The sequence below is a fragment of the Branchiostoma floridae genome, chromosome 7, assembly GCF_000003815.2.
Source record: "Branchiostoma floridae strain S238N-H82 chromosome 7, Bfl_VNyyK, whole genome shotgun sequence".
Classification (NCBI taxonomy): Eukaryota; Metazoa; Chordata; class Leptocardii; order Amphioxiformes; family Branchiostomatidae; genus Branchiostoma; species Branchiostoma floridae.
This window is the reverse complement of record NC_049985.1, coordinates 23,074,643-23,089,125: the sequence shown is the minus strand read 5'-3', so window position 1 is coordinate 23,089,125 and position 14,483 is coordinate 23,074,643. Positions and strand designations below refer to the sequence as shown.

General features: G+C 41.9%; 1 protein-coding gene across 1 annotated transcript in view; it reads left to right on the top strand.

Annotated features, from left to right (window-relative positions):
• Nucleotides 1-14,069, top strand: part of LOC118420177 (glutamyl-tRNA(Gln) amidotransferase subunit B, mitochondrial-like) — a 24,607-nt gene extending 10,538 nt beyond the window's left edge. Inside the window, exons 10-18 of the mRNA XM_035826890.1 lie at nucleotides 663-785; nucleotides 1,668-1,781; nucleotides 2,392-2,521; nucleotides 3,129-3,315; nucleotides 10,790-10,926; nucleotides 11,350-11,428; nucleotides 11,697-11,741; nucleotides 12,316-12,405; nucleotides 13,542-14,069. Of these exons, the coding sequence (XP_035682783.1) occupies nucleotides 663-785; nucleotides 1,668-1,781; nucleotides 2,392-2,521; nucleotides 3,129-3,315; nucleotides 10,790-10,926; nucleotides 11,350-11,428; nucleotides 11,697-11,741; nucleotides 12,316-12,405; nucleotides 13,542-13,673 (1,037 nt within the window). The 3' untranslated portion in view covers nucleotides 13,674-14,069. The remainder of the gene's footprint in view (nucleotides 1-662; nucleotides 786-1,667; nucleotides 1,782-2,391; nucleotides 2,522-3,128; nucleotides 3,316-10,789; nucleotides 10,927-11,349; nucleotides 11,429-11,696; nucleotides 11,742-12,315; nucleotides 12,406-13,541) is intronic.
• The last annotated feature ends 414 nt before the right edge of the window (nucleotides 14,070-14,483 follow it).

Below are 14,483 nucleotides of genomic sequence, written 5' to 3'. Positions count from 1 at the left end.
AGGCTATAACTGTGCTGTAATGTTCCAGGTGTGGCTCTGATGGAGATAGTGACAGAACCAGACATGGTGGATGGTGCAGAGGCTGTAACCATGGTAACAGCTGCAGTACCTCTCACAGTCACCAGGAGGCTATAACTGTGCTGTAATGTTCCAGGTGTGGCTCTGATGGAGATAGTCACAGAACCAGACATGGTGGATGGTGCAGAGGCTGTAACCATGGTAACAGAGCTGTAATACCTCTCACAGTCACCAGGAGGCTATAACTGTGCTGTAATGTTCCAGGTGTGGCTCTGATGGAGATAGTGACAGAACCAGACATGGTGGATGGTGCTGAGGCTGTAACCATGGTAACAGAGCTGCAGTACCTTATACAGTCACCAGGAGGCTAACTGTACTGTAATGTTCCAGGTGTGGCTCTGATGGAGATAGTCACAGAACCAGACATGGTGGATGGTGCAGAGGCTGTAACCATGGTAACAGAGCTGCAGTACCTCTCACAGTCACCAGGAGGCTAACTGTACTGTAATGTTCCAGGTGTGGCTCTGATGGAGATAGTGACAGAACCAGACATGGTGGATGGTGCTTAGGCTGTAACCATGGTAACAGAGCTGCAGTACCTCTCACAGTCACTAGGAGGCTATAACTGTACTGTAATGTTCCAGGTGTGGCTCTGATGGAGATAGTGACAGAACCAGACATGGTGGATGGTGCAGAGGCTGCAGCCATGGTGAAAGAACTACAGCTCATCCTACAATCCCTCCGTACTTGTGATGGAAACATGTCAGGTTAGACTATCAAACATTAACATCATGTCTATGCTGCATGGGGTACAGATACTACATGGTGTTAGGACACTACTTGGGGTACAGACACTACATGGTGTTAGGACACTACTTGGGGTACAGACACTACATGGTGTTAGGACACTACTTGGGGTACAGACACTACATGGTGTTAGGACACTACTTGGGGTACAGACACTACATGGTGTTAGGACACTACTTGGGGTACAGACACTACATGGTGTTAGGACACTACTTGGGGTACAGACACTACATGGTGTTAGGACACTACTTGGGGTACAGACACTACATGGTGTTAGGACACTACATGGTGTTAGGACACTACTTGGGGTACAGACACTACATGGTGTTAGGACACTACTTGGGGTACAGACACTACATGGTGTTAGGACACTGCATGGGGTACAGACACTACAGGGTGTTAGGACGCTACTGGGGGTACAGACACTACAGGGTGTTAGGACACTACTGGGGGTACAGACACTACAGGGTGTTAGGACACTACTGGGGGTACAGACACTACAGGGTGTTAGGACACTACTGGGGGTACATGGACACTATTGGAGGTATGTACACTACAGGGGTACGGACACTACTCGGTGATACAGACACTTCTGTGGGTACGGACACAACTGGGGGTACGGACACTACAGGGGACATGGACACTACTGGGGGTATGGACACTACTGGGCCCGGGGGTACAGACACTACGAGGGTATGGAAACTACTGGGGGTACGGACACAATGGGGGATACAGACACTACTGGGAGTATACTCCCTGTACCCCCCATATATGGACACTACAAGGGTATGGACAGTACTAGGGGTATGAACTCACTGCAATTATTGTGTTGATATTTACAGAGGGTTCCATGAGAGTGGATGCTAACATCTCTGTCAGCAGGAGTGGGGAGGAACTAGGCACCAGGGCGGAGGTCAAGAACATCAACAGTGCCAAGTTTGTACAGAAGGCCATAGGTATCATCAAGATTTTATCATGATTTTATATATCTGTACACAGATTAAAGTGATTATCAATAAACTAGAATAGGGTGGATACATGTCAAGGCCCAAAATACTTTTTCCGTCTACCTTCACTGGTGCTGGTAACTTCTGAAATTACCGGCAGCAGAGAAATGTTACCTGGCCCTTTCAAATATAACCCCAAAGTGGATAAAACAACCATTTGAACATACTTCTACTACACCTGTTTACTAACAAAGTAGGTAAGGGAATATTGCCTTGCGTAGAAACTAAATAAAAAGGTTAAGTGTCACAATAATTACAAACTATCAGTGATTATCGTCACTGTCCTCATCATGACCAGCTGGGTCATTCTCATGTATAGGAATTACAAGGTCAAGTCTTGAAAGTCTGGTGCAGGTTAGGTGCAGGTAGACATCAGAAATACCTGGTACACAGCCCAACGTTTACCTGGCTACTTCGAGCCCTGCCTGTCTATGTCATGACACTTTTTGAATAATCCATAAGTGTCTCATTCTCTCTTTTGTTACCAAGGTAACGGATTTGAATGGCTTTGACCAATAGTTTAAGTCCAAATGTGTAAAAGTCTATCTATCTATCCCAGAGTATGAGATGCAGAGACAGATCCAGGTGCTAGAGGGCGCCGGTGAGGTGGAGGAGGAGACCAGGTACTTTGACTGGAAGGCAGGGAAGACAATATCTCTAAGGGACAAGGAACAAAGGCACGACTACAGGTAACAAATTATACAACAGTTACTCAGGTTAAAGATATTATGCTATAATGATATAAACAGTAATATGTAAGGGTGGGTACCCGTACAAAAAATAACAGTTGAGGTCCAGGTTCAGGACAAGAGGATCGGGTCCAGGTCCGGACCCAAACCTGGACCTTATTGTCTGAGGAAACTTGTGAATTGGCAATACTCAAAACAATGATCCATTTCTCTACAATTTATACAATGTAGATATCTGTTTGGTGGAAAAGAAAGCTTGCTGCATCCATGTAAACAAGACTAGCTGCCTCTGTACATTTAGCTGTAGAAACTTGGTAGAAATGACCATAAACTCTGCTTTACTGCACTCTTGTTATTTTCGGGGGGCCTGGAAGACCCCCAAACATGTGGATACCTGCCCATATAATTTGTTCATTTTCTAATCAGTCCAAAGTCCTGTCCACGCGGATATTCTGTCCAGTGTAATACGAAAAACCTCTTACCAGTAATGTGTTATTAGTAACTGTTTAGTTTAGTTACTGATTACATTGAAGTTTTGTGTTTTTGTTCTAATGATAAGTAGAAAATTAATAAACACTCAACAGATAAAAATTTTATTTTCTCCCAGATATATGCCTGAACCCAACCTCCCCCCTCTGATCTTATATACGGACGCCACGTCACCACGTGGCATGGAAGACGCTGTTGTCAACATCGACAGAATACGTGAACAGATGCGAGAGCTTCCAGACGCCACCAGACGCAGACTTGTGGAGGAATACGGCATCCAGTTTCAGCACAGTGTGGCACTAGTGGTGAGGCTACTAGTGTTCTACATTATTTACTGTCATTATACAGGTTATCATGAGTTGATTTCAAAACTTAAAATTTGCTTTTCACATATGGTGTTGAATCATGACTTAGGGGCTAGGCTAGTGGACAGGTAGACATGAGATTTTGAGGTCAGGGGCTCATGATCAATTCCTGGCTTGACATTTTGTCCTCGGAAAATGCACTTACTTTCCTCACCTTGCGAAAGTGTAAAAATGGGTGCCCGGCTTCCGTTAGGGAGGTGAAAAGCAGTGGAAATAGAGGGATGGGCTCTGCCTTGAATACCCTGTCCTATAACTAGACACAGTGGACAACAACCCATTGCCTATATAAAAATTTATGGGACCTTTTTAAAAGAAAGGAAAGTCTCAGATAAAAGTTTTGTCCTGGACTTTCTTTTTTTTTTACATCATGTCAATGGCATGATGTAAAAGTTGTTGTAATGTGATCAATCAGGAAGAAAGTGTACATGTAAAATTTTGAAAACTGGAAACATCTAAGAGAAGCGTAACTGTCGTAAAGGGAATTGATAGACAAATATAAATAAAGTTTATTGCAAATTCATGCCCATTGGGCTAATTGCAAGAAAAGAATGACTAATTACATGAGATGAATAAATGTGGTCTGAATACATGTAGATAAACTAAATTCTAGCATACACATATTAAGCGGATGAATATACATACGATACATAATGGGGTACTAAGTCTACGTAACTATTACAGGGTTTGACTTCTTTCTTGAAGACATTTGAAAATGAAATGCCCCATGTGTTCTATAATAGATTGAACCCTTGATGTTAGTAGGAAGAGAATCTTTTGTGGCGTTTTTAACAATGAAAATGTTGGTGTGATTTCGGTCACTCTATCAAATAGCCTTTTTCTTTCGGCTTCGAATTGGGGGCATTCACAAATAAAATGTGTTTCATTTTCAACTGCATTCATTGTGCACTGCTTACAAATTCTTTCTTGAACAGGTAGCTTTTTGTATCTTCCTTTCTCTATTTCTAACGGGTGCGAACTAATTCGTAACTTACATATTGCTGAGCGGTAATCATAATTATTATGGTACAAGTAGTTTTCCATGTCATATGTTGTTTTTAAGTTTTTGTAAAATCTAAGTTTTCCTTCGTCTACAGATAACTTGTAAAAGAAAGTTTGAGTATACATGTCATTCAACCTTCTCCTTAACAATGTACATGAATAACTGCTGTCTATGATGTCGGTATTCCAGATGTATGAATAGCCGCTGTTATCAAGTACTTCCTTTACATGATGTATCCAGTTTTTCCTGCGGCTGTTCTCTGGTAAATAATGTTGTGACTGAAGTGCATCTACTTGTAACGGATGTGAAGACATATTTAATTGTCTGAGTCGAAGCCAATATTTGACTATACGGACTGAAACATCTAGATCAACTGGGTATATACCAAGCTCCGCTCTACACGCCGAGTTACTAGAACTTCTTTGTACTCCTAGAATATTTTTACAGAATCTATTCTGGATTATTTCAATGGGACAGTTATCATTCAGATAATCCTTGCCCCAAATCTCACAACCGTATAACATAATGGACTTGATACATGCATCATAAATTCTTAACAAGGCCTTCGGAGACAGAGATGAACGGAATAATGGCTTGAGACTAAAAAGAGCTTTCCGTGCTTTTTGGGACAATTGCTTCTTGGCGGTAGTAAAAGTGCCTGACGAAGACAGTGTCAAACCTAAATAACAATAAGAACTTGTGATTTCGATGATCTCCTGGCCAAAGAAAAAGCTGACGTCCTTGAACAGGCGTCCTGTTTTGTTGAAAATTATAACTTTTGTTTTTTTCAGATTAACCTGTAATTTCCAATTTGTGCAGAACATGTTAAGTTTGTCCAGAGCACCTTGTAGTCCCTTTTCAGTCTCTGAGAATATTACCACGCCATCCGCGTAAAGTAAACATGAGACAAACAAATTGTGTAATGTTGGAGGTGCACAGTCAGGATTATCTAGTTCTTTAACAAGGTCATTTATAAACAGGTTGAACAGGGTGGGGCTGAGATTGCAGCCTTGCCTTACTCCTTTGTACGTACTGAATAAGGGAGTGAGACCTTCGGGGGTTTTGACACACGTTTGAGGGTGAGAATACATAGTTTTGATCAACTCATAGAATTTGCCACCTATCCCTGTACTAAGCAGTTTATAGCGTAGGCCTTCTCTCCAAACACTATCAAAGGCTTTTCTAAAATCTATAAAACATGCATATAAACGTTTGTTGGAGTTAATGTACTTAGATGTTAAAGAGTCAACAACAAAAAGATTATCCCGTGTTCCGAAATTCTTTCTAAAGCCCGACTGATTTGGGGCAATAAGTGCATGTTTTTCTAAATAATTAGAAAGACGTGTATTCAGTATTGCGGTAAACAATTTGGAGAGACAGCTCATGACAGTAATTCCTCTATAATTATTCGGATCGTCTTTGGAGCCTCCTTTGTGTAGTGGTACGATATGGCTTTCACACCATTGTTTGGGGAAGTGGCCAGATGACATGATAAGGTTAAATAAATTAGCCAGCGGTTTTTTTAAAATATGGTGTGCGGATTTCAACATCTCGTTTAATATCAGGTCATTGCCGGAAGCTTTGCAATTCTTTAATTGGGATATTACTTGCGTTATTTCGTTTGGCTGTATGTCTGCGTCTAAAGGGTTAAAGTTTGATAATTCGGTCTCAAGTTCTTTCAATTTGTTTTCAATATGAATATGAAAGCTGTTGTCTGATTGTTGTATGCTGGATTCTCTTCCAAATAACTGTTTAAAGTGAGAGTGAATGGTTTGACTGTCAATTGTTTCGTCCGTGGACGTGCGATCATTTGTTTTGAATTGTTTAATTAGCTGCCAAAAGGCTGACGGGGCGCTGTCGGTTTGAGAGTTAAGCTTTTCGAGAATGTTGTCTTTGTATGACCTTTTGGTTTTCCTTATGAGTCGAATGTAGTCTTTTTTCATTTTGAAGTATTTACCCCTGATGAAAGGATCATGGGGTCTTTTTGAAAGAAGTTTACTAAGATTATTGAGATTTCGCTTGGCTGTTGCGCAGGTTTCAGTAAACCAGATTTTCTTGTTTTGGTGTTTCTTATGTAAATTTTTAACTTGCTTTGTGCAGCGTAATTTGAGTGACATTTTACCGGCTTTTTGTAATACAGATACAAATTCCGAGAGCGCATTTTCAATTGAGCTCGGAGTAGGTGTGGTTACCACATCCTTTTTCATGATTTTGTCTATTTCGGATGTAAATTCTGGTCCACTGACAATTTCTATAAACTTTTCTTTTGACTCGGCGTTCCACACAAACTTACGGTGAGGCCGAGTATGCAAAGAGGTTTTCTCGGGATTTGGTTTGGAGTTACAGTTTAGAATCATAGACATTTTGCAGTGATCTGAGTGAGGTGTTAAAGGGTGAACGTGGAAGAGAGCAACTTTAGAAAGGAGGAGATTTTCACCGACGAGAACATAATCCACTACACTGGTACCGTTTGGTTGGTAACATGTAGGTTTGCCTAGTGTATCTCCAGGCGTTCTGCCGTTCAAGATTCTTAACTTACTGTTTGTGCATAGTTCAATTAAATTTTTACCGAAAACAGTGGGGCTACCTAGGTCCATACTATTACGGGGCAGCGGGCAATCAAAATCGTAATCCTCTGGGAGACTATCAATTGGCAAATCATCAACTATAAAATCATTTAGGTCTCCCACGCGGGCATTGAAGTCCCCGCCGATTATAACATCGCCATATCTGCTATGGTGTGCGATTTCCTGTTCTAAGACATCAAATATATCGTAGCTTCTATTATTATGGATAGTCGATCGACTCGGGCTGATGTACACTGAGGCTATGAATATATCATTGTCAGTATTGAATAGTTGTTTGTTAACTTTAACCCATAAAATATCTTCTGATTTACTACTAACTTTTGTCACAAATTTGCTATAATGTTTCTTGAACAAAAATATGATTCCCCCAGAGTTTCGTTTAGCTTTCTGGGACTTTGTTCTTTTGCTGCTGAAGTGAAGGAAGTTAGGGAAGTGAACCTCACCTGTGTGCCTGTCATGTCTCCAACAGTGCGCAGAAGTCAAACCCTTCCAACTGTCTAAGGAACTCATAATCTGCTATCTTACTACCCAGTCCATGGATATTCCAAAAACATAGAGAAATACCTAATTTTCTAATTCTACAAGTTGAGTTCTTTGTCATTTCTCTCCGTGAGTCTGAGCTCCGCTGTGAGGAGCACATATAGGGAGAGTCAGTTCTATGTTTCTTCAAATTTGTAGTTTGTGTAAAGCACATCTTCAATCGGATCCTTATGTCCGAGGTCTTTCATTGAGTCCAAAAGTTGAGTCGTGGGGCGTCCATACCAGTCACCAGGTTCGCTCCGTATTGACGAACGGGTAGGGGGGTGTTCCGAGCCAGCGGGGTGGTCCAGCGTTTTTCAAAGGCGCTCCGTATGCTTCTGCAGGGGAGGGCCAATCTTGAAACCAATGTGGCGGTGGCATTGGACGATTAGTCGGGTAGAATACAGGAGCGGGAGCAAAAGCGGGCCGTCCGTCTGGCAAGACTGGGGGGGCGAAGCCGCCATGTCCAGTGGTAGGGTCAGGCATTCCATGTGCTAATGCTCCACGCTGTGGTCCTCTCGTCAGCTTAGGTTGGTCTGGAGAGGTGTCTCGGGACGTCTTAGGCTGACTCTTGTAGGTGCTGCTGTTATTCCTGGGTGGGGGGTTAGGTAATCTAGCGTGTCCAGGATAACTGCGGGGTAGCGATTGACCGGGCTGATCTGGCCGGGCACTCTTTCTTTGTCCACCGAGCAGGTTATTCCTTGGTTTACCCCTTTTGTACTGCGAGTGGTAGGAGGTGTTTCCGGGTTTATGTTTGTTGTCATTTGCGTCACGACGTGGGGACTTGCCGTGATTCTTCATGGATGTTAGTCCCAAGGCCTTAGATGCCTGTTTCTTCAGGTTAAAGGCTATGATTCTGACGCCGTCGCTGCTTAAGTGATAACCGTCGTTCTCGTACTCCTGTGGCTTGTAGTCTTGGTCCTTCCACAGTTGTGGGTGGCTCACATACAGCAGTTGCTTATTTGCCTCACACATGTTGTACAGATGCAGGTTTACCGCTGAAATGTCTTCGTTCACATTCGGGCGGCATTTGGAGTCCCTCCTTGGTGGAATAGCCGATATTACGACTTCTGCTTGGGGAAACAGGGACTGTGTGGTGCTGACTGTAAGCTCGTACTCAGATATGACGGTCTCCTTTGATTTTGACATGATGTCGTTGGTGCCTAGGTGCAAAATGACCGTGTGAGGAGGTGTATCTCCTTCAGAAATGCTCTCAAGTACTGTAGGCGCTGTGAACAAATTTGGGCACCAGTACGGCATATCTGTGTCTGCTGTCGGGCACAAGAGGTTGGGCTTAAGTTTCTGTGCGTTGGAGTCACCCAGCAGAACAACCCGTTTGCGCGCTACGCTTTCCTGACGTGGTGGTTCTGCCACTACTGCAGGATCGGTGTTCTGTGTGGGTTGGGAGGTGATCTCTACGGTGTTCTCTCTAGCTGGCCTTTTAGAGGCGCTTTTATGTTGGGTTAAAACCTCGAAGCGGTTAGCAGTGGGTAGCGCATAAGTTACCGCGGGTTCTTCGGGGTCTGATTCAGGCTGGGTGTCGTCGCTTTTCTTGGATTTTAGGAGATCTTTCACGTTGCCCACTTTGACCTTCAGTAGATCTTGGGAGAGTTTAATGTCACTCATCTCGGATTTCATGGTCAAAGACGTCGTTTTAAGCGACTCAAACAACTCTTCTAAATGTTTGACTCTGTTCCGCAACCTGCCGTTTTCTTCGCGAAGATTTCTGAGTTCTGTGCCGTCCTTATTGTGGGTACAGGTACATCTCGCTGACTCCAGCTTCTTGCTCATAACGGACAGTTGTTCGGTAATGCCTGACTCGAACATGTTGGCCTGGATTTTGGAGCTTGCCAAGCTAGATTCAAGATCAATCAAGGCCTTTTGAAGAGATTCAAATCGATCAGAGGAAGTTGCCTTTGTTTCTACAGAGCCGTCTGACATGATCTTTGTTGCATGGCTGTTGATATTTGCATGAGGTCTGTTGTCGACCTTGTTGTTGTTACATGCCATTGTGTTGCCTGCTCCAGATGAATGGGAGTTGATTGGAGGCCCTGCTCCAGATGAATGGGAGTTAATTGGAGGCCCTGGTATGGTGATTTCTGCCTGACGGTTAGCTGGCGCTGTTACTTCCCGCGGGACTAGGCAGTTTATACAATGATATTTCTCTTCAGTATCCCTCAAAACTGCTTTGGTAGCGTCATCTAGCCCGGTACAGTCAAAGTGTGTCCAGCTATGGCAGATATTGCAACCGATTACCACACGTCCCCGTCAACTTCTTGTTTATTACAAACCACACAGACAGTGACGGATTCCTGAAGTGGGGTCTGCTGTTCACAGTGCGAATCATCTGGGCAGTGCTCAGCAATATCGGACAGAACCATCCCCTGAAGTGTGTTGTAGTGGGACACTAGCCATAGTACATAACAGGTTCCTTGTATCACCAGCTTGCTTGTGTTATACACTGTTATGTGTAACGAGCCAAGTTCAGTTCCGAGTCGCACATCGTCGTCTGTGAACATCGTGCTAAACTGTACACCGTTGTTACCTCGGTCTGTGCCCTTGACTCCATAATAGGCCTCACATACAGACTTCCACGAAGCAATTGAATCACAGGGAATATGCACAGTCAGGCACGAAGTGTTGTGCTGCACTGTGTAGTGTTCAAGTCCGTGGAGTGGATCGGTAGCCTTGTCTCTGTGGTTCTCAAGGTGTGAAAGAAATGCCGTGCTCACCTCTTTGCACTGTACCCCGCTCTTCTTGAATCTGTGTGTTTTCCTCACGGCAGGCGGCAGCTTCTTGGCAATCTCACGTTCTTGTACATACTCCTGTAGAAACGTCACGTATGCTGCATGTACGTCCGAGCGTGTGGATGTTTCCGGTAGCTGCAACAGTTTGAAGATCCCGGCGTCCTTCTGGAGGGGGGGTGACGCCGTCGCCATTTTGGACGCTTGGTTACAAGCGCTTGGAAGCGGCAAAGTGAAAACTAGCGAAATATGCGCCGCAATCCACTAAAAAGTTTAAAATAACTCTTCTACAAGGTTACTATTACTTCATTAACAGTATAGACTCAAATTTTGGACTCAATACGACCTCTGGAAGGATGAAAATTACAACATTTGAGCAAGGAGGTTAACCTCCTTGATTTGAGGAGCTCGAAAATCACGCGTCTGAAGTACAGGTCACGTGTTTTTTGCTTTTATAAAACCTTGTAAGGAGCAATATGTTTAAACAGAACTAATGTATTAAGAAGAATTGATTAGTAATTTTTCACCTTACTCTTACTTGTAATCATGTTCTGTACCCACAGGGTGAGGGGCTGGTGGAATACTTTGAGTCTTTAGTAGATGTAAAGGGCAAAGGTCGTGACCCCAGGTCAGCAACATCCTGGGTACTGACTGACCTTCTGGAGGAGCTGCACAAGAGGAGTTTGACCTTCCAGGAATGGTGGGTAGAGGGCGCTATCAAATTGTGGATGTGACATGCATAATTCTGTATTTCAAGAAATGTAAGAACAAATTTGGCCTTCCATTGCAATCCATTGATTATAGATAAAAGTCTAATGTTTTAGGTGACAGTAGGTTCTATAAATTGTACATGAAATGATATCACAAATTGCTAGGGTGTAAGAAATATAGTGGTAGTGTCCTTACATCATGTATAGAAGTAAGTGATTAATATATAGTCTTGAAATTACACTAGTCTTTTGTTGTAAAGAAGATTGCCCAATTCTTTTATTTCTGTGTCCAGACTTAACATTTTGTCACCATACAAAAATTATCTGAAGCATACATGAATACAGGCCCAAGTGCAGAAACCTACAGAAAGTCTTTTTTTTTTTCAATGTTTCCCAATGTCATCTTTTTTCAGTCCCGTCACAGCAAGTAAGTTGGGAGAGATAATGGACATTGTTGCAGTGGGAACAATTTCCAAGTCAACTGGCAAGAAGGTGGGGTTATATGGATCTAAGTCATCGAATATCTTTGATATCTGAATTATTCGTAATTATGTATTTATGTCATCCCTATTCTTCATGTTTTTGATGTAAAGAACAGTAATAAGCAGCAATTCTAAAGAACAATCGAGAATATGTATGATTTTAAGTGTAATTTCTATTTTATCCACTTTATATGGTATGCTGTAGCTGATTTTAGAAGTCTATTATTATTACTAAGCACATATGTCCCAATTTAATAATGTTTTGTCACATTTCCCAGATCCTTGGTCTTCAGTTTGATGGAGATAACAGAAGTCTATCACAGGTTTGCCATCTTTAAAAAACAAACATATCTTTTACTGCATTTCCATCCATTCCAAACTACATGTACTCTTCTAGCAAAATGGTCCTTTCTTTCTTCAGGCTTTTAGTACAAAGGATATCTTGCATAAAGTAATTGATGTGATGTGCATGTTATCCTCTTCTAGTAAGTAGAGCTACATAGGTTTGCACTTAATCATTTGTGGGTGTGGCCTCTAACCAGCTGTCAGCCAATCAATAAGAGAATCAGTTTTACCTAAAAGAGACATTTAGGCAATTCTCTGATTGGCTGGTAAGAGGCAACTCCCACAAATTAAAGTGGAAACCTCAGCCCAGTTTAGCAAATCAAGAGCCTCCCTAAGGCATATTATAGGAGAAAAATCCATTTGCTTGAGTAACTCCTATTTGGCATGTTACTAAGTATTGCTTGGAAGTCTGACCTTCATTGACTTAGATTTGTATTGACTCAAATGTTCAAACTATTTTACCAGATACAGTCACTCATTGGGATTTTGATATGCACTCAGTAGGTTTTAACAGGAGTTTCATTTTGTAACACTTTCCCCCTGGTATTCCAGGTAATAGATGAGCATCAGTGGGCTCAGATCAGGGATGAGGAGACACTGGGCAGGATATGTGAGGACATTTTGGAGAAACATCCCGAGCTGGTAATGTTTTTTTTTATCATTTGAGTTTTACTAGCACTGTCTTCAGATACGATGTACATAGTGGTGCGTACCTAAAACCCGGAACTGGAATTGAAATTGTACGTGTAAAAATGTATACGTATAAGTCCAAGTAGAAAAAAACCCTGAATGTCCGGATCTCAAAAAAAGCTATCTCTCACTTATATTGGACCCTTTTTGTTCTAAACCTTCCATAGATAGTGAAACTTGCATTGGAAAAAGACAAAAAACATTTCGTGTTTATTACTGACCCTTTGGGTTTACACTGCATGTACAGCATGGTACCTCAAGTACGAGGGGCGTGCAATAAGTAATGGTCCTGACCCACTTCCAGTTGTCTGATCTAAATGAAATTTTGTATGTGTAATAATTCATATCTCTATGGGTTATGTTGCAAAAGACAGCTCTGAACTAATTGTGGTTTCTGATTTACTGGTGTTTGAACTTAGTCAGGTGCGAAATGGACCAGGTGTGAAATGGAACCAGTTGAGTGTCGCGCAGTGATCCGGTTTTTGTATTTGAAAGGACGCACACCAAAGAAGACTTTTGATGAAATAAATGAAACTTATGGTGATGATGCCCCATCATATGACCTTGTAAAACGCTGGCATCCTGAATTCAAACGTGGCTGGAAGTCTGTGGAAACAGCTCCCAGACCTGGTCGTCCCTCTTGTGCCATTGATGAGGCATCAGTTGGAGGACCAACCTGGGGTGTCCTACAAAATCGGTGTCCAGAGCTGCATCAAACGATGGGAGAAATGCATAACTCTGGGTGATTCCTATGAAGAGAAAGTAATAACTGTGCCAAGTTTCATTAATCTCCTGCTATTGGAAATGGGTCAGGACCATTGCTAATTGCACGCCCCTCGTATAATCTGTTTTCAGGCATGTACAGGAGTTGTTGTCTTGTTACAATAGAATTCAGTATGGTTTCTTTTGGATATTCTGTCAAAATTTGTTGTGTCAGAATTTCATTCATTGCATACAATCTTTTCTGACACAACACTTGGAAACAATACATGGGATATCATCCTTATATACACAAACAATTGGCCTTATACAATAGTTCTGTCAAAATGCTTTGACTTACAAAGGACGTGTGGTCTACTTTCTTGCAGGTGGATGCATACAGAAAGGGGAACAAGAAGGTTGTGAACAGGCTGATGGGCGAAGTGCAGAAAGCGACAAACAAATGTGCAGATCCCACTGTTACAAGTAGACTCCTTAAAAAGAAGTTAGAGGGACATTGAGAAAAATACAAAGTGTAGTTCTTACAAAATGTAGTTCCTTTATGGTTTTTCTAATTTGAAGCATAAGTATACGAACTGAATTCAAAAGCATCTCTTCCCATCTTACCTTAGAGTTTTATCAGAAAATACTGAACATCCAAGACAAATGTACAATATGCTCCAGGAAAATTTTCCTACTCATTTTTGGTATTAGTACATGTACTAAAGAGGATCAAGGCTTTTTAAGGCAATGGATTACTTACGGCCTAGGATCTGCAACAAGAGACCAGTATTTGAAATCTGAACCTTCTGGTTCAAAAGTAGGACACTAGCTTCAGCACCATGTAGGCTACAGAATCAAGCGAAAGGAATTACTGTGATATTAGTTTGATGAAAGTAATAAATGGTTTGCAATAACTGAACTTTTCTTGCGTTTCTTTTTTAAGTGATACTCTGTAGGGTTTTACCTTTCCTGTTTTTTTTTACACTTCACTTTGGACATTTCAAATGGCAAAAAAAATCCAAGAAAAAATGATTAATTGCGCAAAGTTTTCAAGACACACAATATAGTATCATCTGAAATTCAACTAACCCTCTTTCTAGTGCGGTAAAGCTAGTTCACCCTTATCCGCAGCGTAACCTATATCCGTTGTGTTTACACACACGTTATTAAGGGATATTATTAACTAAAGGGATCAACAGCATTTAGAAAATTGAAGAAGGTTTGGAAAGACAAGCACTTAAGGATTGCAACAAAAATCCGCATCTACAATAACTGTGTACTCACTACGGTCATGTACGGAGCCAGTACCTTGCAACTAACTTCCAACC